Source organism: Bubalus kerabau, chromosome 11 (genome assembly GCF_029407905.1).
Source record: "Bubalus kerabau isolate K-KA32 ecotype Philippines breed swamp buffalo chromosome 11, PCC_UOA_SB_1v2, whole genome shotgun sequence".
In the NCBI taxonomy this organism is placed as follows: domain Eukaryota; kingdom Metazoa; phylum Chordata; class Mammalia; order Artiodactyla; family Bovidae; genus Bubalus; species Bubalus kerabau.
The window spans coordinates 104,775,819-104,798,779 of record NC_073634.1 but is presented as its reverse complement, the minus strand read 5'-3'; the positions used below and the strand labels follow the sequence as shown (position 1 = coordinate 104,798,779).

General features: G+C 47.3%; 1 protein-coding gene across 4 annotated transcripts in view; it reads left to right on the top strand.

Annotated features, from left to right (window-relative positions):
* The window catches only part of MED27 (mediator complex subunit 27), a 219,771-nt gene that overhangs the window by 153,499 nt on the left and 43,311 nt on the right, over positions 1-22,961 (top strand). For 2 of the 4 annotated variants that reach the window (XM_055541461.1, XM_055541465.1), the window contains exon 5: positions 21,609-21,992. The exons of the other annotated variants lie outside the window; for them this stretch is intronic. In XM_055541461.1, coding sequence (XP_055397436.1) covers positions 21,609-21,977 — 369 coding nt within the window. In that variant the 3' untranslated portion in view covers positions 21,978-21,992. Of the gene's footprint in view, positions 1-21,608; positions 21,993-22,961 lie in introns of those variants that run through there. 4 annotated transcript variants of the gene reach the window in all.

The window sequence follows — 22,961 nt, the reverse complement described above, 5'->3', positions numbered from 1 at the left end:
AGCAGTAGAGAAAGAAACAGGAGGTGTTTGTATCACATAAAAATAGCCACAGGAAAGCCATTCCTTCAGGAGAACATGAACTAGTAAATGCAGAAGGGCTTAGAAAATTTGGCAGCCACCATAGTAATAATTGCTTTACATAAGAATCAAGAATTACCAGTGAGTGCTAAAATTAATGGGTAAAAGGTTGATGACAGCCAGTGTGAGTGTGGGTGCGCGCGCGCGCGTGTGTGTGTGTGAGAGACAGAGAGAGAGTAGACCCATGGTCTCTTTAAAGGGAAACTCGAGTAGTGTGTCCTCTGCGCTCAGCCCTGTCAGCGGCTCCATGTCACTCCAGTAGAGGCCCCCGTCCTTCTGAGTCTCTGGTTCCACCTGCAGTCTCCCCCGCCTGCTGGGCACTCTGCTGCCTTGGGGCTGGCCTCATTCCTCACAGCCTTCGAGGTTTGCTCTGGGGTCGCTGCTCCGTGAGACCTCTCCTGACCAGGATGGGCTACTCCTGCCCCCTTATCTGCTTGAATGTCCTTTAATTTTTTAAAAATAGTTCTTTTTACTTTCTAAGACAGTACCTGATTTTCTTGTCTGGTAGAGCCTTGCAGCTTGCCAGATCTCAGTTCCCTGTCCAGGGGTTGAGCCCAGGCAGCCCTTGGCAGTGACGGTGGAGAGTCCTAACCACTGGACCACCAGGGAACTCTCTGGGCTTATTGTCCCTTACCTGTTTCCTTCGAAAAGACTGTGAGCTCCACAGGAGAGAGATCGTGTCTTGGTTCACTGATGTGAAGTGGTGCCTGGCGCATAGTAGGTGCTCAGTAAGTGTGTGCTGAATGAACATTTGTTCACTTTCGTGTGTGTGTCTATAAAAGGAAACTGAACAGAGAGGTTTCCTAAAACACTGAGATGAGCTGTTAGGGGCTGATGTGAGCCTGGAGTAGACGGCGGCCCCGGGAAGTGGGCGTGCACCTGGTCGTAACTTCATTTGTGAACGGTCCAGGGGGGCTGTCTTTACCCCCTGAAAGAGTAGTGGTTGTCTCATGGTGGAGGGGGGAGAGGAGTTAGTTCTTGAACTATCTGCTTGAAACACTTAAATATTGTCTGGTTTCTTTTATTGTAATCACACATTATTCTTTGGATTCAATTTTATAGAAGAAAAACTGCGTTTTTAAGTATAAAATTCATTGGGAACAGAAATACTGGCCTGATGTTACCGATTTCCTAAGTATCTGCTTAGTCATTGTGCTGTCTGTGCTGGGCACCAAGCTCAGGTCTTCACGTGCCCCGCAACCCCAGGAGGTGGGGGCTTTATCCCCCTTTTCCAGATTAATAAGCTGGGACTTGAAGAGGACCAAGGTCACACAGCTGGAAAATAACTCCAGTCGTGGGTGACAGTTCAGCCCCTGGTCTGCTTGACTCAAGAGCTCAAACTTTCAGCCATTAAGCAGTGAAACAATTGCGTGAAGTTGCCCAGGTGTCGTTTCGCTCTTTCCTGGCCCTGAGGCATGTTGCTCCTGCTTTCTCCGGGTGCTTTCTGCTCTGGGAGCATCCAGCACCCAAGGTGCTAGAGACAAACTCAGGACCCAGCAAAGCGAGGAGACTCTTCTAGGGACGTAGGGAGGGTTCATGGGCTCTGTCATTTTGCAGGGCCCACTGGATCCCTTGTGGCTCAGCTGGTGAAGAATCGCCTGCAGTGCGGGAGACGTGGGTTTGATTCCTGGGTTGGGAAGATCCCCTGGAGAAGAGAAAGACTACCCACTCCAGTATTCTGGCCTGGAGAATTCCATGGACTGTATAGTCCATGGGGTCGCAAACAGTCGGACATGGCTGAGCAACTTCACTCCCTGGATCCTGAGGTTTCTTAGGCGAAACATGTGTAGTGCTTCTGGCTGAACATGCAACCAGAGTCGTGCTGGGCTTGATCTTCTGAAAGCTTGTGATTTTGAGTACTGTATAGATACGGTGTTCCATAAGACACACAGATGTTTTTGTGGGGAGTTCCCTATCTGGTTCTGACTCAGTTTTTGAAACTAGCTCTTGTCATAACCACAGGGATCATAAGCTTGGTTCGTGAACTCCCAGAAGGTAGTGGATAGACTTCAAGAAGTCTCTAAACCCCTGCAGGTTTTGTGTGTAGGTGTATTTATATGCCTTTTTCTGAGGAAGAGGGTCTGTGACTCCCATTAGAAAAGGCAGTTAATTCCCGGAGAGGGTTAATGACGTTGGTCTGAAGCCCTGGTGGAACTCTGGTCCTTTCTCAGGGCTCTCCAGTTACCTGCTGATTCAGCCTCTTATCTCCATATTCTTGTTTTATATTCAGTATATTCTAGCATCCATGCTTCATTTCCATATGAATTTCTTGTGGCTTCCAGGTTAAAGCACCATGCTAGAGATACTGCTCTTAAAAGAGAACTGCCGTGTGAAGGAAGGCATCAGAGTGGAGCAGCTTTAAAATGCTTGGCCATTAAATCTGCTTTTCAGTTTTCTGACGACCAAAGCAGAAAGCAAATTTTTTTTAGTCACATAGATTTTGTATTCTGATAAAACCATTTTTTCCTTTTAGAACTAATTTCAAGAGTAGTTTATATCTTTTCCCTTTTCTTTCCTTTTCTATTTGTTTTCTTTTCTCCTTCCCTCCCTCCCTCCTCTCTAAATACCATTTGCTCAGTATATGTTGTTTCTTTAGTTTCTTTAGCTATCAGTTCAAGACAGTGGCTCCCAGAGGCAGTGGGGCACTTCCATCTGTCATATGAATGTGTGCTTAGGGCTCAGTGCTGATTGTTAGTGTCCCTTAGATTATCTAAAAGTATTTAGTCTAAACTAGTGATAGCCTAGTTAGACGTCCCAGAATTCCCCCCCTAAAATGCTAATATGCCAGCAGTTACTGGGATCCACCATTTCTTATGATACTTTGGAAGCTTGTGATTCAGACCTCTAGTTCCCCCCAACACCTCTCAATTGCGTTTATCCCCCCAAACTTGGGAAGTACATTCTGCCAACTCTACCAGGTGTATTTCACTAGGCTAGCATCTACAGTAGTGAATTTAAATGTTGGAGAAAGCTATTCCAACTCCAAGGGAGTTTTATTGGATTTTAGTTTTAAGCTACTATGAATTCATTTATAAAATTCATGTCTGGTAGAAACCTGTGACACTTGCCTTTTTGGAGCTGAGTGAAACTGTGTTTTCAAAAATCAGACAAAAAGGAGATTGAGTAAATGCACAGTTACCTTAAGAAGTAGTAGTAAAAACCACAACTACTTTTTTTTTTTTTTTTTTGGTCTAATTCAGATTTATTCAACGGCTCTGTTTCCAGGGCACCTGAGTTCCAGGCTTCTTGTCTTATCATCTGCTCCCAGTGTGGCAGCTCTCTGTCACATCACTTGTCTTCATTCATATATCAAATATTTATTAATCAAATACTATGTGAAAGACGACCCCACATTGTGAGCCATACACACAAAGCGCCACATCCATACTCTTCCTGACATGCTGTCTGCCTTGCACCTTCCAGGCAGCCCCTCTGCCCGCCTCCCCTGCTCTCATTTCCTGTAACCTAAATTCTTGCTGGAGCCTCCGAGCTGATCTGCTGGTCTCCTTGTTTCTAGCCGTTCAGCCTCCACTCCATCTTTGATACTTAGTGCTTGTCCCAAAGGGTAGGTCTCCACAGGCCAGTCTCCTCCGTTGCTTGCAGGATGAAGCCATCCTCCTTAAGGAAGCTTCAGTTCAGTGCAGTCACTCAGTCGTGTTCGACTCTCTGCGATCCCATGGACTGCACCACGCCAGGCTTCCCTGTCCATCACCAACTTCGGGAACTTACTCGAACTCATGTCCATCAAGTCGGTGATGCCATCCAACCATCTCATCCTCTGTCGTCCCCTTCTCCTCCCGCCTTCAATCTTTGCCAGCATCAGGGTCTTTTCCAATAAGTCAGTTCTTCGCATCAGGTGGCCAAAGTATTGGAGTTTCGGCTTCAGTGTCAGTCTTTCCAATGAATATTCAGGACTGATTTTTTTTTTTTTAGGATTGACTGGTTGGATCTCCTTGCAGTCCAAGGGACTCTCAAGAGTCTGCTCCAGCGCCACAGTTCAAACGCATCCATTCTTTGGTGCTCAGCTTTGTAGTCCAGCTCTCACATCCATACATGACTACTGGAAAAACCATAGCCTTGACTAGATGGACCTTTGTTGGCAAAGTAATGTCTCTGCTTTTTAATATGCTGTCTAGTTTCATAGCTTTTCTTCCAAGGAGCAAGCATCTTTTAATTTCATGGCTGCAGTCACCATCTGCAGTGATTTTTGCTTCTCTTCTTTTCTCAGCTATTTGTAAGGCCTCCTCAGACAACCATTTTGCCTTTTTACATTTCTTTTCTTGGGGATGGTCTTGATCCCTGCTTTCTGTACAGTATCACCAACCTCAGTCCATAGTTCTTCCGGCACTCTGTCTATCAGATCTAATCCCTTGAATCTATTTGTCACTTCCACTGTATAATCATAAGAGATTTGATTTAGATCGTACCTGAATGGTCTAGTGGTTTTCCCTACTTTCTTCAGTTTAGGTCTGAATTTGGCAATAAGGAGTTCATGATCTGAGCCACAGAAGGCTTCCAGTCTTGTTTTTGATGACTGTATAGAGCTTCTCCATCTTCTGCTGCAAACAATATAATCAGTCTGATTTTGGTATTGACGATCTGGTGATGTCCATGTGTAGAATCTTCTCTTGTGTTGTTGGAAGAGGGTGTTTGCTATGACCAGTGTGTTCCCTTGGCAAAACTCTATTAGCCTTTGCCCTGCTTCATTTTGTACTCCAAGCCAAATTTGCCTGTTACTCCGGGTGTTTCTTGACTTCCTACTTTTGCATTCCAGTCCCCTGTAATGAAAAGGACATCTTTTTTGGGTGTTAGTTCTAAAAGGTCTTGTAGGTTTTCATAGAACCATTCAGGTTCTTCTTCAGCGTTACTGGTTGGGGCATAGACTTGGATTACTGTGATATTGAATGGTTTGTCTTGGAAATGAACAGAGATCATTCTGTTGTTTTTGAGATTGCATCCAAGTACTGCATTTTGGACTCTCTTGTTGACTATGAGGGCTACTCCATTTCTTCTAAGAGATTCTTGCCCACAGTAGTAGATACAGTGGTCATCTGAGTTAAATTCACCCATTCCAGTCCATTTTAGTTCACTGATGCCTAAAATGTCGACATTTACTCTTGCCATCTCCTGTTTGACCACCTCCAATTTATCTTGATTCATGGACCTAACATTCCAGGTTCCTGTGCACTATTTCTCTTTATACCATCAGACTTTACTTCCATCACCAGTCACATCCACAGCTGGGTGTTGTTTTTGCATTGGCTCTGTCTCTTCATTCTTTCTGGAGTTATTTCTCCGCTCTTCTCCAGTAGCCTATTGGGCACCTACTGACCTGGGGAGTTCATCTTTCAGTGTCCTATCTTTCTACCTTTTCGTCCTGTTCATGGGGTTCTCAAGGCAAGAAGGCTGAAGTAGTTTGCCATTCCCTTCTCCAGCGTAGGGACGCTTATGGGGTCTTTATAATGCAACCTCAGTTTGCCTTTTCAACCTCTTCCCCTCTTACTGTCTCCTGGCCACCTGGGTGTCCAGTGCTCCTCAGCAGAGGCACCCCTGGCATTTTGGACGGGACAGCCCCTCCCTGTACAGAAATGTTTGGTATCCTGCAGAAGAACTAGCATCCCTGACCCCAGACTGCTAAGTGTGGGCAGCTCTCCCCACTCAACGTGGCAAGCAAAATGCATCCTCGTTTCCAGGGGCTCCTTAGAACCCACAGGATTCCCCAGACCCTCCGTGCCTGTTTGCTCCTGCACCTTGTGCCTGCTTTTCCTTCTGATTGTGGCATCCTTGTCCAACCCCTGACCCTCTGGCAAAACTGCTGTGCCTTTGAGACTGGGGTCTAACGGTAACATTTCAAGATCATCCCTACTTCTTCAGGCCAAGGTAGTTCCTTCCTTCGTGCTCCTAAAGTCCTGTTTATGCCTGTATTAAAAGAGTATACTGTGTGCAGAGGTGTTCTGGGTTGATCTTAAGAGGATCTCTGCTTTAAAATGCATTTGACAGGGACTCCCCTGGTGGTCCAGTGGCTACAAATCCGCCTGCCAGTGCAAGGGACACGGATTTGATTCCTGGTTGGGGAAGATCTACCTGCTCTGACATAACTAAGCCTGAGCACCACAACCCATGAGCCCATGTGTTCCCGAGCCCATGTTCCACAACAAGAGAAGCCACCACAAGGAGAATCCCGTGCACAGCAGTGAGGACCCAGCACAGCCGAAAATAAATATTAAAAAAGTTAGAATGCCTTTGACAGGGCTTGCAGCACCTTGTGCCACTGTGCCCAAAGCCTTTGTGAAGAGCCTGAGAGGAGGTGCTCCGTCCAGCCGGGACCTGTGAGCGTCTGTTCTGATCCCCCTGCTTGTGTAGCACTACGCAGCCCTTGGTGCTAGGCAGCCCTTGGTGCTAGACGTGGGGGACTTTACAAAGAAGAAAGGGTCTCCTGGGGCATCATGATTTCCATAAGACAAAGAGACAATGTAAATTGTTGTTGTTGGTCTTGTTATTAGAAGAACAAGAATATTGATCAGTAGATTCTTTGAATCCCTGGCAACTTATCTCGGGGTTTCTATTTGACCAAATGGAGCCGTTTCTCTCAGTACCCCCTGCAATCAATAATATGACGCAAAATGATATTACTCTTTCCGAATCATCATCTTTGTTTCGAAGAGTTATTAACACAAGAGCCCAAGCTGCTATTTTCTTTAGATACTTGGGTTGTCCTGCTTCAGATTTATACACAGCAATTGAATCTCATTAGCCCGGCTTTATACTGCATAGACCAAGCGTGTAAATAATTGAAACTTTCCAGGGCTGCATTAAATCTTCAGCTGATTTTAAAAGCAGTTTTAGCTTGGTATCTTACTACTCCCTAACCCCAATCTACACAGTTGATTTTCCCCCATTCATTCTTTCCTTTGTGTCTGTGCACTGAGATAAAACAGTTGCTTGATTCTAATAAAAGTGACATATACAATCCATTTTGGTTGGCAATTGAATTAAAAAATGAGCAGGAGTTTATACTAATATGGTCTATAGTATTATTGATGATGTAAATTACCTTATATTGAATTTTAATGAAAAGTAATGGACCTAACTGTGCTGCGTGTAGTTGTAGGAGTAGTGATTGTCATCATTCTCATGCCCGTCGTAATTAACTCAGCTCCTAAGCAATCCTGGGGTCAGTCCACTAGGTTTAGCTCCTTTCTCTGCTGATTCTGTTTGTGTGACGTTGAGTCGTCACTTGACGTCTCTACCGTCCGTTCCTCCTGGGTAAAACAGAGCTGATCAGAGTCCCCTCCTGGGCTTGTTGTGAACATCACCTGGTTAATCCTTGGAGCCAGACCAGCTGCTGGCCAGCTCAGGAAGTCAGCCGGCCAGGGTTGGGGGTTGGGGTGGAATTCAGTGATGTCTGCTACACGTTTGTTGAAGTTTACGAAATTGTATGGGCCTTTTCCTGACTTAATTACCATGTTGACTGTTGCTCATAAACACTATGAAGATAAGAAAAAAAATTGTTTATATTCAAAAATCCTTTACAATAATGTGGGACCTGTTTTTTAAACACAGACAAAAATTCTCACCTTCCTTTTTCTCCTCATTCTTGAATTATAATTTTAGTTAAACTCATCTGGTGACTGTCTTTGCGTCTGCTTTTATGGCGACTACTCAGTGATCATGCTTCATTTGGTTCAATTAGAGATGTGACAGTTGTCAAATGGAATTTTGGAGTCAGGGTTTTGACAGGTTTTGCCCTAAAAGTAGCACTCATAATGTTTGTTTTGTTGTTGTTCAGTCACTCAGCTGTGTCTCACTCTTTGCAACCCAGTGGACTGCACAGTCTAGGCTTCCCTGTCCTTCACCATCTCCAGAGCTTGCTCAAACTCATGTCCATTGAGTCAGTGATGCCATCCAACCATCTCATCCTCTGTCATCCCCTTCTCCTCCTCCCCTTATCTTTCCCATCATCAAGATCTTTTCTAATGATTTGGGTCTTCACATCAGGTAGTCAGAGTATTAGAGTTTGAGCTTCAGCAGCAGTCCTTCCAATGAATATTCAGGGTTGATTTCAAACCAGGATTGACTGTTTTGATCTCCTTGCAGTCCAAAATTCTTAAGAGTCTTCTCCGTCACCACAGTTCAAAAGCATCAATTGTTTAGCTCTCAGCCTTCTTTATGGTTCAACTCTCACATCCATAGATGACTACTGGAAAAACCATAGCTCTGACTAGATGGACCTTTGTCAGCAAAGTAACACATCTGCTGTTTAATACGCTGCCTAGGTTGTCATAGCTTTTCTTCCAAGGAGCAAGTGTCTTTTAGTTTCATAGCTGCAGTCATTGTCTGCAATGATTTTGGAGCCCAAGAAAATAAAGTCTGTCATTGTTTCCATTGTTTCCCCATCTATTTGCCATGAAGTGATGGGACCAGATGCCCTGATCTTAGTATTTTGAATGTTGAGTTTTAAGCCAGCTTTTTCACTCTCCTGTTTCAATTTCATCAAGAGGCTTTTTAGTTTCTCTTCGCTTTCTGCCATAAGGGTAGTGTCATCTGCATATCGGAGATTATTGATATTTCTCCCAGCAATCTTGACTCCAGCTTGTGCTTCATCTAGCCCAGCATTTCACATAATGTACTCTGCATAGAAGTTAAATGAGCAGGGTGACAATATACAGCCTTGATGTACTTCTTTCCAATTTGGAGCTAGTCTGTTGTTCCACGTCCCGTTCTAACTGTTGTTTCCTGACCGGCATACAGATTTCTCAGGAGGCAGGTCAGGTGATCTGGTATTCCCATCTCTTGAAGAATTTTCCACAGTTTGTTGTGATCCACACAGTCAAAGGCTTTAGCATAGTCAATGAAGCAGAAGTGGATGTTTTTCTGGAATTCTCTTGCTTTTTCTGTAATCCAGTGGATGTTGGCAATTTGATCTCTGGTTCCTCTGCCTTTTCTAAATCCAGCTTGTACATCTGGAAGTTCTCAGTTCATGTACTGTTGAAGCCTAGCTTTTGAGCATGACCTTGCTAGCATGTGAGATGAGTGCAATTGTGTGGTAGTTTGAACATTCTTTGGCATTGCAATCCTTATTGGGGATTGGGATGAAAACTGACCTTTTGGGACTGGGATGCAAACTGCAATAGTGTGGTAGTTTGAGCATTCTTTTGCATCCCAGTCCTTATTTGGGATTGGGATGAAAACTGACCTTTTCCAGTCCTGTGGCCACTGCTGAGTTTTCCAAATATGCTGGTCTGTTGAGTGCAGCACTTTAACAGCATCATCTTTTAGGATCTGAAATAGCTCAGCTGGAATTCCATCACCTCCACTAGCTTTGTTCATGTTGATGCTTCCTAAGGCCCACTTGACTTCCCGCTCCAGGTTATCTGGCTATAGGTGAGTGATCACTTATAATCTTAGCTGCTTTTTATTCCGGGCCTCTTCCCACTTCCCTGGTTATTCCTTCTTGGTCTTCTCTCTATTATAGGTTCCTTTTCCTCCTCCCAAAACATTGGCATGTCCCAGGCTCAGTTCTTGGGTTTGGTCTCTTCTCCGTTCATACTCTCGAGGTGATCTCATCCATCCCAGGATTTTAAATACGTTCTAGTTGCTTCTGATGCCCAGGTTTACACCCTTGCTCAGGTCTCTACCCAGACTTCAGCTCAAGTGCCTGTGGACGTCACCACCTCATTTCCACACTTGTGGTCGGGCAGCAGTCCCATGTACTAAATGACTCCTCTGTGCATCCTGTTGCCCAGACCAGAAGTCTTGGAGTGGCCTCTGCCTCTTCTGTCTCGTATTTCCCAGCCAGTCCTTTGGTAGATTCTGTGGGTTCTTCCTCAGAAATACATCCAGAACCCATTCACATCTCACCAGCTCCAACCCATGCCCCAGTCCAAGCTGCCATCTCGTCTCACCTGGTGGACTGCAGCCCCTCCCAGCTGGCCCCAGTGGCCCCACCCTTGCCTCTCTGTAGCCTTTTGCATGCTGTAATCACTTTGCAGCTAGAGTACTGCTTCTGAAATGCCACTCTTCTTCCTAGAAGACTCTACCAGTTTCCATCGCACCTTCTCCAAGGCCCCACACAACCCCTTCCCTCCCCCGCTGTGTCTCAGACCCCCACCTCCTGTCAGTGCCCTGGCTCCCTCCACGCCAGCCCCCCTGCCTTCCTTACCGCTCTTGGAGCACGTCAGGCCTGCCCCGGCTCCCTCCTTTGCTTTCTTAGAGTTTCTAGGTCTCCCCTGACTGCAGTATTTACAATAAACCAGCACCCTGCCCCACCCCTTGCCATTCTGTCCCTTATCCCTTACCCTGCTTTATTTTCCTTCATAGCATTCTCACCATGTGGCATGTGATTCATTAGCTTACTGTGCATATCCACCCTCCAGAATTCGAGCTCTTTGAAGGCAGAGACTTTGTTTGGTTCCCTGCTGTATCTGCAGTGCCTGGAACAGCGCCTGGCCCGTGCTGAGTGCCCGGCAATATCAGTGAGTGAGTGTGCTCTCTGCAGTGTGCTCTCACAGCAGCCCTGAGGTGGGTGAGGCACGGAGAGGCAGAGGAAGTTGTCCAGCTTGCCTGAGGCACGTAGCAGGTAAGTAGCAGAGCTGGGGTTTAGTTAGCCTCTGCCAGTTTGACTCCAGAGTGCACGTTCTTTCTGTTCTACTGCATGTCCTCCCGTTTCTGAATGTTTCCAAACCACCATCAGATCTCTGAGAATTTTATCGTGCCTTCAAAGCTTACCATCTTGATTTTGTTTGTTGTCATCAAATTGTGTTTGGGTGTCCGGCTTCCACAGGACCTTGGCTGTCACAAAGGTAAAGGAAGGTGCCTAGCCCCTGCCCTTCTGTTCTCTTCCTGGAGCAAATCCCCCATGAAATGGTGAGTTTCCCCAGGAAAATCTCTTTCTTGGTTCTTGTCATCTTTATGACCAACCTACACAGCATATTAAAAAGCAGAGACATTACTTGGCCAATAAGGTCCGTCTCGTCAAGGCTGTGGTTTTTCCAGTGGTCATGTATGGATGTGAGAGTTGGACTATAAAGAAAGCTGAGCACCAAAGAATTGATGCTTTTGAACTGTGGTGAGACTCTTGAGAGTCCCTTGGACTGCAAGGAGATCCAACCAGTCCATCCTAAAGGAGATCAGTCCTGAGTGTTCATTGGAAGGACTGATGTTGAAGCTGAAACTCCAGTGCTTTGGCCACCTTATGTGAAGAGCTGACTCATTGGAAAAGACCTTGATGCTGGGAAAGATTGAGGGCAGGAGGAGAAGGGGACGACAGAGGGTGAGATGGTTGGATGGCATCACCAACTCAATGGACGTGAGTTTGAGTAAACTCTGGGAGTTGGTGATGGACAGGGAGGCCTGGCGTGCTGCGGTTCATGTGGTTGCAAAGAGTCGGACACAACCGAGTGACTGAACTGAACTGAACTGAACTTGCAGGGCTTAGCACTATGCCTGGCAAAAAGGGGGCACTCCCTTCCTAGCTGTGGGATGAATGAATGAATGGATACAGGGCACGAGGAGGTGCTGTGAGAGCACATGTTCTTTGTCTTTGGCCAGCTGAGCACTGCCAGAGTTGGGTGCCTCCCGGGTGCTGAGAGACTCACTGGACTCTGTGCTTGTCAGAAATGTCAGCTCCACTCCAGAGCTACTGGGGTGACCGGGACTGCGGTGTCTGATTCAGATGGGGTTGTGGTCCACACCTTGAGAAACCCACTGCTGCCCAGTGAAAATACACACCATAGGAGAGACTTACCAGCTAAACCGTCGAGGAAGGGGTGAGATTCGGGAAGCCATTAAGAGGGCCTTCCAAGCAGGGAGAAATAAAAGTGAAAAGTGAGGCTTGTTTTTAGATTTTAGAGAAGTCTGCCCCTGCCACTGTGAATATAATAGTTCTAATAATTGCTACCACTTCCTGTGCCTGCCGTGTGCTGGGAACTCTATTTGGCTCTTAAATATACGCTTATTAATTTGGTTTTCACACCAACCCCTCAACACAAGGTGTTATCACCATCTTATAGACAAGAACATTGAGACTCAGAAGGTTAACTCACTCGTTCAAGGTCACACGTAGTGGTAGAGCTGGGATTTGAAGGGAGATCTGGGAAGCACCCGAGTCAAGGTCTTTTCCATCATCCTCCACGCTGTCCATGAAAAGGTTTCATGGACTCAAAGAAGTACAGGAAGCTCCTAGTACATGTAGGGAGCTGGGGGAAATGTACTGAAATGAGTCAAGTTTTCTTGAAAGTGCCTTAAAAGAATAATGGTTTTCATAGCATTTAATTTTGGTCAGAAATACTTTTTGAATATACTCCTGACTTTCCCAGTTCTTTTTTCTTCTTTCACACAAGCTTTATCAAATGATTGTTTTGTTGATAAATTTAGTGTGCAGTTGGGACTTACATGTAGATTATACCTACCCTCAAAGGGAGAGAGGATTTTATAGTTTCCATTCATTCTCATTAAAATCAGAACATTTGCATCTTAACTTTTACATCTTGTTCCAGGAATTTTAAGCAGTCTGATTGTATGGAAGTGGGTCGTATTAATTGCAAATGGGCTAGACATCTGTTCACTAACACGGAATGATTTTTTTTAGCTCAATTTTGTTTTTATATATGATCTACCAGAGCGATTAAGTGAAGGCTGTATGGGCTGCTGTTACAAGACCAGGATTTTCAGAGACTTATAATAAAAAGATAAAAATGAACTGAAGAATGAATCTTTGAATATTCTTGAACTGAGAGCAGTTAAACATCTTACAGTTGATAAATTTTTATCCACAGTCTGTTTTCCATTGTTGGGCCTCTGTTGGTCTGGTGTACAGCGAGCCCAGGTCTCTTGGGCTCTCGGCTCTGGGGTGAGTGGTGCTGTGCTTTTTCTGCCTGTGGGGAGGAAACTAGGCAGGGAATGAGCTGAGGTGGAGCATCAGACTGGAAACACAGGATCCAGCCTGCTGGGGACTGGCTGAGTAGGCTGGGTATTTCTTTCCTGGTAGTAACCTAACAGTGTTTCCCAAAGTGGATTTCTTGCAACACGAATTCTGTGTGTGTGTGTGTGTGTGTGTGTGTCTGTGTCTGTGTGTGTCTGTGTGTCTGTGTGTGTGTATATGTGTAATGGAGCTTCCCAGGTGGCGCCAGTGGTAAAGAACCTGCCTGCCAAATCCCCTGGAGAAGGGCATGGCAACCCAAAAATTCTCCAGTATTCTTGCCTGGAGAATGTCATGGACAGAGGGGCCTGGTGGGCTACAGTCCATGGGGTTGCAAAGAGTCAGACACGACTGAAGCGACTTAGCATGCCTATTTGTAACGTATTTATTTATGGTTGCGCTGGGTCTTCCTTGCTGTGTTTCTCTAGTTGCAGCTACTCTGTTGTGGTGCCTGGGCTTCCCGTCGCAGTGGCTTCTCTTGCGGCGGAGCACGGGCTCTAGGCACACAGGCTCAGTAGTTGTGGCACTCAGGCTTAGTTGCTCCGGGGGATGTGGAATCTTCCCAGACCAGATCAAACCCGAGTCCCCAGCCTTGGTAGGTGGACTCTCATCCACGGTACCACCAGGGAAGTCCCAGAACACGACTTCTTAAGGAGGGCGATGTGGACAGTAAGTTGGAAGCACTCACTGGTTAAACCATCCTAGTTAGGCGTGTTCCTTCATTGCAGCCTTTCCAGCACCTTTAATATGCCCGTGTACACTGTGCATCTGTAAGAGGAGGACAGTGTCTACACAGTTTCTGGGACACACTTGGCCAGAATCCCCCTTCTTACTGATCTCAGATGGCCTCAGCCCGCAGCAGCCTGAAGCAGGACGTGAAGTTAGGCTGAGGCAGTGAGAGCGTGAATCCTAGCCACCAGGGCCCAGTGGCCAGTGATGAGGCCCTAGGCCTTCAGCTGTGTAGACATGAATTTCCAAATAGAGACAGAAAGTAGTGAAACAAGTAGTGTTTATTAGGAGGAGAAAGGGTGTGTGTGGATAGACACGTGGGCGAGCTCAGATAGTCATGCCCTTATGGTGGTTTGAATCACTTATATGGGGCGTTTCTTCCAGATTTTCCTTTGCCCAGTCATCTTGCTTTGCCTGGTTCTGAGTCTGTATTTGGTTTAACTCAGGATCCTCCCCTGTGTGCGTGCATCTCTTGGGCAAGATGGATTCTAGTGAAGAGGCCTGCGGGTGGGTTGGCATTGCTCCCATTTTGGCCTTTCTGCACATGTGTATTCGGGAAGGTCTCCTTGACCTTGAGGAGGAGAAGTATGTGGCCTCTTGTCTCAGCAGTTCCTCCTCCTTTGCATCTTGGAGTGTCCATCCACAGGGGACAAACTTGCTGCTGCTCAGCCTGGGGCCCATCTATCTCTGCCTCGTCATGGGACTCAGTTCAGGATATGTTGCCATGGAGAATGTCCCAAGTTTTATCTTAAAACCAGGAGCTGGGGAATCTGGTTGAGGCTCCCTGGTCAAATAGTTGAATACAAAGTCTCAAGTCCACAGGGCAGCTGCCTCAGCCATCTCGCCCCTCAGGACCTCCTAGGACCTGTTTTGCTTTTTTTTTTCAGAGTTGTGAATTCCAAGCCAGTGGCACCACCGGCCCAGTCAGGGAGCAGGAGGGAAGCTGGGGCCCGTGTGCATCCATGCATGTCTGTATTTGACAGAGAGGAAGATGGTACAGAGCTTGGCAGCAGTGGTTAGGGAAGGACAAGTAAAATACACAAGAGACAAAAGAGTTGTTTCCTAAAGGAGTCTCCCGACCCTGGTCCTGCACTTGCTACCCAGAGGGGCACAGTCCATGTTTGTTAAATGAATAAATTGTTGGTACTCCAAGCCCTTCGCAAAAAAGATAGCTAATGTTGGGACAGCATCATACTCTGTTTCAGTGGAGTTTGGCTGCCAAATGTGTGTAATCTTTCACTCACCTGGAATCAGAGGTGAAGCCACCAGAACTTTTCTTTCCCTCACTTCACCGAGGCCCCTTTCTGCAGAGCTCTCTGCCAAGTACTGCCTGGCCGCAGAGCACGCGTCCCTGGATATTATTATTCTAGGGGTGGGAATGGACGTGAGACAACTGATCCACACCTTTACTCCTTCTCTGTTGGGACCAGTGATAGAAAGCTAATAAATGTGAAGTGGTGACTTGAAAAGGAGTAAAGCTAGTCGACTCAGAAGAGGGGCGAAGGCCACAGTGTGAACCTATGACCTTGACCTCCTTAGCCTCAGGCCTCTGAAGCACCAGCTGGTGGTGATGGTGTGATGCCTGTCTTACTGCTGAAGTCCTCCTCCTGCTGCTCAGTGCTGCTGTCTTCCCATCTCATCCCCTCCTTCTGCAGAGCATGGCTTGTTACCCAAAGGAAGGATCGCTGGCTCACCCTTAATATGGGGAAATCATTTAGAGCACTTAATTTGTGTTGACTCTTTATTGGTGCACTATTGCAATTAAGTTAGATTAATGAAAGGTAAATTCCAGTCTATACATGAGAAAAAAAAAATCTCTTGTAAAGATCCTAATTAGTATGTGTGTTTACTTAGTCTCTCATGGTTTAATTGCATCCCATCTTGCTATTTACAAACAGGCATCATTAAAGAATAATGAGTGTGTGACAAGAGCATTAATGCTAGCAGCAGATGAGGTGACTGGCAGCCAGTGGGGAGAGGGAGCTGGGTGGGTGAAGTCTGCCGGTTTGTGTTATTTCCCGATGAAGGAGAACGCAAGGCTGGGGGAGGACAGAACAGATACTGCGCGCGGCAGCAGCTCGTCCTTTGACGGCAGAGACTTGGGCTGCTTTTCATCTGCTGCTACAGTGTCAGCTGGAAAGGTGAACACACACTCTCAGGATTGTCTCAGGACCTCAGCCAGCAGCGTTTAGGTTGGAGCTTTCTTTTCTACCCCGTGTTACAGGATATCTGCACCTGAACTCCATGAGGGTTCCCTGGGATGCTGAAAAGGCCACCCAATGTGGGCCTTTCCTCCTGCAGTCCAGCTCCTGTCCCTTCAGCAGCCTCTTTTTGAAAAATATCCAGACGTAAAATAAATTAAGCAATAGGCTTGTGAGATTTCCCTACTGCTGCTGCTGCTAAGTCGCTTCAGTCATGTCCGACTCTGTGCGACCCCATAGACGGCAGCCCACCAGGCTCCTCCGTCCCTGGGATTCTCCAGGCAAGAATACTGGAATGGGTTGCCATTTCCTTCTCCCTGGCATCCTTCATATCATTCCAATTTTACGTAATTTGCAGTTGTTCCTCAAAATTACAAAGCCATTTTATCTTTTTAGGTGGATGTGTATGATCATTTCTAGTCTATTCTAACCTGGACTAAGGGTGGGGAAGCTGAGATCCACGTGGGGTAGCAGTGAAGTTGAAGGAAGAACAACCCAGAAGAAGCCAGGTGCTATAGTGTCTTCCTCATTTGCTGCTTGATTCTCTGGTTGACAGTACAGAGTAAGCACTTCTCTAACGTCAAGAAGCAAATGTGGACAAAGGTGGTGAGTCTGAGGAGAAGGTGTCCTGGAGCCCGGGTTGCCTTCCTTGTTGGAGTCAGACTCGGGAATACCTGCCTCGGTTTCCTCTTACGTTATGGTTATCATTGTAAGCAGGCTTGTGAGTATGTTCTATATAAATGTAAATTGCCACTATTCAGACTATATTAAAGCTTTAGATTTCTCTAGGGATTCCTGGGTGAGCTGAAGTCCAGGGTTTAATTTATTTAAAATCAGGTTATAGGAATTCAGTTTTTAGTACATTTTATGTTTTTTTTTTTTTAAAAGAGAAACTATAGTTTAATTTTAAGCTACCCTGAATAGAAGCCTATATATATATTTTTCCAGTGTTCTTAGTACTGCCTGTATCTAAGGGCACAGCAAGCTGCATTATCAAACACAGAAGGACCCAAACAGGCTTCCGTGGCTGTCTCTTTTGTTGTTGTTAACTTGCAACTATTCCATTTTCAGCTCACAGAACTGTGGGGCATATTGTCCCATTCATATTAATTGGATTTTAAAGTGACCTTGTCCAGGTATTGATTTGAATTAAAATTTTCTACATCAAGGTCAAGTTGGCACACATTGTACAGTCGAAATATTAAAAAGCCAAGTCCTGCCTAACAGGGTATGGACAGAAGTGGAGATGCAACGGGACCATGTTTGCCGCAGCAGACACTGGTACCTTTACTGCAGGTGGCAGATCTGTGTGGGGGTCACTTTCACCTGGACTTGAGTCGCCCCACCAAAGGGACGGTTCCTGTTTAAGTCCACAGACTCACCTTTTCCCAGGAAGAATGTCCCTGAGCAACTCAGAGCTCAGATAATGCTGCTCAGGCGCTCAGGTTTAGGGTGAAGTTTCAGTTCATCTGAATTCACCCAGGCTGCCTTGAAAACGAGGGCCTGATACGATCGTTCGTAAACTTGAACTATCTAGCCCCGACCTCAGCCGTGAGTCCCAGTTTCCAAACTGCCTGTTTAATATCTCTCTGCTGAGACATTTCAGAAATAATCTTAAACTTCATAAAAGCGAAGTAGTTTTCCCCTCTCCCTGTCTTACACTCTGCTTCCCCCTCTTATCTCATTAAATAGCAAAACCATCTACCTGGTGCTCAAGCCAGACATCTACAAGCTTCCTTAGTGTCCCCCTTTCTCTCACCCCCAAGCCCGTCTGTCAGCAGATCCTGTCTTCAGTTCCTCTTCATTCTCTCTGGAATCAATCGGCGTCTCCTGCCGCCCTGGCTCCGGTCAGAGCTGTCACCGTCCTCTCTTGTGGCCCCCATTTCTTCTCTTGATCTCGCCACCATGCAACCAGGGACATGTTTTTTTAAAGCACGCACATCAGCCGTGTCATTTCTTGGCACTGACTTCCCTTCACCCTGAGTACAGCTACATTCCTTGTCAGAGCTGCTGCCACCAGCAGACCCTGGCCCGTCCTGGCCTGGCACCTGTGCTCTGCTGCCCGCCCCGCCCCTCCCCCAGGCCCTCCCCACACAAGGCCTTTGCTCAGGCGCCTCCCACGGGGGCCCTCTGCAGGGGTCTGCACAGCCCAGCACAGCCCAGCCCAGCCCAGCCTTAGGCAGTAGGTGTCCACCCAGTGTGAACCTAACCCCTCACCCGGCTTTATTGTCTTCCCAGCCCCACGCGGATCTCGTATTTTTGTTTCTTTATTGTCTGCGCATCCCCGTCCCCAAGAATGCGCCCTCCTGAGGCGTTTCGTTCACCGCTCTGTCTCTAATCCTTAGACCAGTGCTTGGCACAACAGTGGACGTCCAAGAAATACTTGAGTGAATTGAATGAACAAATGAATAATTGAATCATCTGGTCTAAGTGTCATCCTGGGGCACACATTGGTATTGCCTACATCTCTCTGAGCTGTCCCCTTTTTGTTCATTTCCCTTAAAACTCCTTGCAAATTATACATTTTTATTTACATACAGATTTGTTGCCTGTCTCCTCCACTAGACTCTTAGCTCTCTGAAGTGTTTCATCTGCTAACCTAATGCCTAGCCTGCACTTGTTTCAAATTAACAAGTAATTGTCGGATGGAAGGCGGGGGACACTGGAAGGCAAGTCATTGCCCATCTAAGGCAGCTCCACGTTCCAGTATGTCCATCTGTCGGTCCATCTCCCCTCCTTTCCCCCACCCTTCATTCGTTCCCCATAGATTCTTCCAGCACAGCCACCTTCTCACCGGAGAACTGGTTCCAGTTCCCAGTCTTCTCCATGTTCTCCAGTCCAGGTTCTGGAAGGAGGCAGTGTACGTGGCCTAGCCAGCATGGGGAGAGCCTTCTCTCAGACCGGCATAGGGCTGCCTTTGGACCTGGTACCTTCCCCTGGGCCGTCTGCTTCTGCCCAGGACAGGAAATAGCAGCTGCTTCCTGGGCAGCAGGCCCACCAATGAGACAGGAGCGCTGGGTGCAGTGGCTCTCCTGCCGCCACGCGCAGCGTGGGGGACAAGTAAAGGGTGTGCGTGCACGGGGATTCCTCTTCACGTCCCTACAAGAAGCTTCACGTTTCAGCCTGTTGGAGAAAACAGTGGTCGGCGTCTCCTTTTGTCAGCGAACCCGTTTCTACTTCACTGCCGCAACATCTTTTTGGAATCTCAATGCCCTATTTTTATATAGCCATCACATTCTCCTCTTTCCCAGAGGGGTTTCTGTGATATACTTGAATGTATGTTTTATAAATGAAAACGAACTAATTCTGTTTTGACAATTTGGGGGTTTTTCACGACACTGCTTCTTTACATCGTGTGTGGATTTTGTTGTGGTTGAGAGGAACGGGAAGCCAGATGAGAGGGGAGGACTGTAAGGAAGGTGGCCTTCAATCGTATGAAATGCAAACTTATTTCTTAACCCTTCCATGTCATGAAAATGGCTAATGAGGTCTGGAGAAGGAGGAGGTCCTCTCTGCTGAAACTCCCCTCCCTCCGGGGCAGTTTTGACTATTGAAGAGACGAATGGATTCAGGAAGAGCAGAAGTACCCGGAGTGTTAGCGTTGATGGCCCCTTGGGAGATGATTCAAAGTCACTCATCCAGGGAGTAAGCCACCTAGTGAAAATAAACGTCATCTTATGAGGCAGGCGCTTCATAATTGTTAAAGGAATGACTTGCAGTGGTACTAACGGCTGCTGCCACATAGCGAGTGCCGGTAGCGGCTCCCTGGACACTTCATAGCCCTGGCCGTGCATCCTTACGAAGGGCTCTGTTTTAGAGACGAGGAAGCGAAGCTCACGGAGGCTGGTTTTCCCCAACCCATGCTGGTTTACCACGCTGCTCTGTACGTGGCAGAGGCAAAATTTGAACTTGGGTCTCTCAGGCTCCAAAGCCCTGGCTCTCGCCCCGCCCCCAACCCCTATGCTGTCTGTCCCCCGTGACAAAGGCAAGGAGGCAGTGACCCTGCCTGACCATGGATGGCAGATGCCAACTTTGAATCCCAGTGCTAAGCCCTTCACAAGGCTGGTGTCATTTCCTCCTCCCAAAAGCCTCATCCTGAGTCTGCAGGCCAAAAATCTGGGAAGTGACAGTCCAGGGAACTTGCCTCAAGTCACACAGCCATGGGGCTTCCCTGGGGTCCAGTGGTCGAGATTCTGTGCTGCCACTGCAGGGGGCACGGGTTTGAAGAACTGAGACCCTGTAAGCCATCTCATATGGCCAAAAAAAACAAGGTCACACAGCACCAGGAAGAGGCAGAGCTGAAATCTAAACTCGGGTTTACTTTTTTCCCCAGTCTATACATGTTAACACTCGAGCTTGCTTGCCTTACTGGCAAGTTGATTTTCTAACTTGTTGGTAGACAGAACCTAAAGTGAGTTTATCTGCCTTATGTCTCCTGGGTCTTTGTCAGAAGGGAAGATGTAACTCACCTCTCGAGGCTGTAACAGCTCCTCAGCTCCAGTCTAGTCCATCATCCCTGGAAGTTACCTTCTAGTTTGATTTTCCCTGTCTTGAATCACACTACATTGAACTGCGTTTTATCATCAGAGACACACTTGAACCCCCCACCCCCACTGCCCGCCCCGCCCCCGCCCTGTCGCATTGAGCCAAAAATAAGTGACCTCTTGGTTTCCGTGTCACGTAGCCCATTTCTTGTGGCGGGCTCGTTACTGTCCAGCTCTCTGCAGTGCCAGCAGCCTCGTCCAGCCGTGACGGCAAGTTTGTTGTCTCTGCCTCCGCCTGGCAGAGCCGCAGCCTCTCAGGGTTGCTCTGTGTCCATTTCCCCTTGGCTGTTTCCAGTTTTACGGTTTTCCTCGAAAGAAGCAGGAGCCAGTTTCCCTCGAGCTCCCGGTCCCCCTTGGCTGCTCCTGCTTTGGGAAACCTGCTGTGAGGACAGCCCGCCAGCACGGTTCTGCAGGACGGCACACACCTAGCAGCTGTGCAGAACTCAGAGCGCCAAGTTCAAAGAGAAGCGAAACAGCGAAACACTGAGATTAGTCAAAGCCAGTGTTTTAGTGGCGTCTCATGGATGGGGTTGGGGCTTCCCTGGTAGCTCAGTGGTAAAGAATCCACCTGCCAATGCAGGAGAGGCAGGAGAGGCATCTTCAATCCCTGAGGGGGAAAAGATCCCCTAGAGAAGGAAATGGCAACCCACTCCGGTATTCTTGCCTGGGAAATCCCAGTCAGACAGGACTTAGTGACTCGACAACAATTAACAATAGCTGGGGTCAGGAGTGTGAGTATAAAACCATTTGGGAAGGAGGCCAGGAGCCGTGTGAAGCAAGATTTTGAGCCACTTACCAGAGTCCCCGAATATATGACTGGCAGTTAGAGAATTAGATGGGCCAAGGCTCTGTGGTCGCCCTGTCTTATGATTTAGAGATGCTGCTGTGGGGCCAGGGACCAGGCGCAAACAGCGGAAATAGTGAACAGCAGGCCCTGCGCAGAAACCTTAGCTTCCTGCCGTTACGAATGAGAGTAAGACACCTGCCCGGGGCACAGCACAGGGTTCTCAGATGGAGGAGGGAGCTGCAGCCCTGTGGGCACACCCTGGTCCTTGTCCTAGAGTCAAGGATGTGTCCACACTGTTCAGGGAAGACCCCCAGGTGTCAGAGGAAAGTTTGGAGGAACGTTTTTTCCAGGTCACATTCCAAGAACATCTCCTGAAGGAACGTTCTGTGGGACATCATCTGGGGAGTGCTCATCCGTATAACCAACCCCTCCTTTCAAGACGTGGGATGCGTTGGACAGGCGCCCAGCAAGCATTTTCCAGCCGCTCAGTGACACAGCACCTTCTCCCCAGACTCCTCGGGTACAGTGAGCCCCACGTGCTGAAGCACTGTGCCCCCCGTTACTGCGGGCACAGCTCACTTTTAACCACTTTCTTCAAGGTTGATTGTCATTCAGTCACTAGCTCGTCTCCAACTTTCAGCAACCACATGGACTGCAGCATGCCAGGCTTCCCTGTGCTTCAGTGTTTCCTGAAATTTGCTCAGACTCATGTCCATTGAGTTGGTGATGCCATCCAGCTATCTCATCCTCTGTCGTCCCCTTCTCCTCCTGCCTTCAATTTTTCCCAGCATCAGGGTCTTTTCCAGTGAGTCGGCTCTTAGGATCAGGTGGCCATAGTATGGGAGCTTCAGCTTCAGCATCAGTCCTTCCAATGAATGTTCAGGGTTGATTTCCTTTAGGATTGACTGGTTTGATCTCCTTGCTGTCCAAGGGACTCTGAAGAATCTTTATCCAGCACCACAGTTCAAAAGCATCAAATTTTTCAGCACTCAGCCTTCTTTATGGTCCAGCTCTCACATCCATACATGACTACTGGAAAAACCATAGCTTTGAGAGCTTTATGGACCTTTGTCAGCAAAGTTATGTCTCTGCTCTTTAATACACCTTCAAAGCGGGAACCGTATTTGATACCTTTTAACCTCTCAAGGCTTCAGTTTACCCCCTTGAAAATGAGACAGTTGAAAGTGACTTTTTTAAAACGCCAGCTCTGTTCTGGATCTGCATCAGTGTCCTCACCCAGAGCTTCACGTAATACACACACTTATATATTCGTGAATAAATGCTTACCGGGCTCGTTCCCTTTATCCCCATCTTTCTTTGTAATTAGCACAAAGGGGAAGGTTCTTGGTTCCATACTGAGAAGAACTGTTCCTGAACCTCCTGTAGGTGCCCATGTGCCCCTCCCTCTCTCCCTTCCCCTTTCTAACTATACTTGGAAAAACATCACTGCAAGTACAGCAGACCCCTTACAGACACTTCCACGGTAAGCTTTTACCTTGTTTGTACCTGGAAAATAATGTTTGTGGACATGTGTGTGTATGTGGTTGGTTGTTTTTTTCCCCCCAATGTATCCCTTCCCCAAAGCAGAGCTCAGCCGTGCATCCTTTGCCTTGGTGACAGATACTGTGGTACCCACTGCGCTCCCCAGTCACGGGCTCTGTGCGGGACCTGGGGCTGCAAAGAAGCCATTGGTCAGCTCGTCT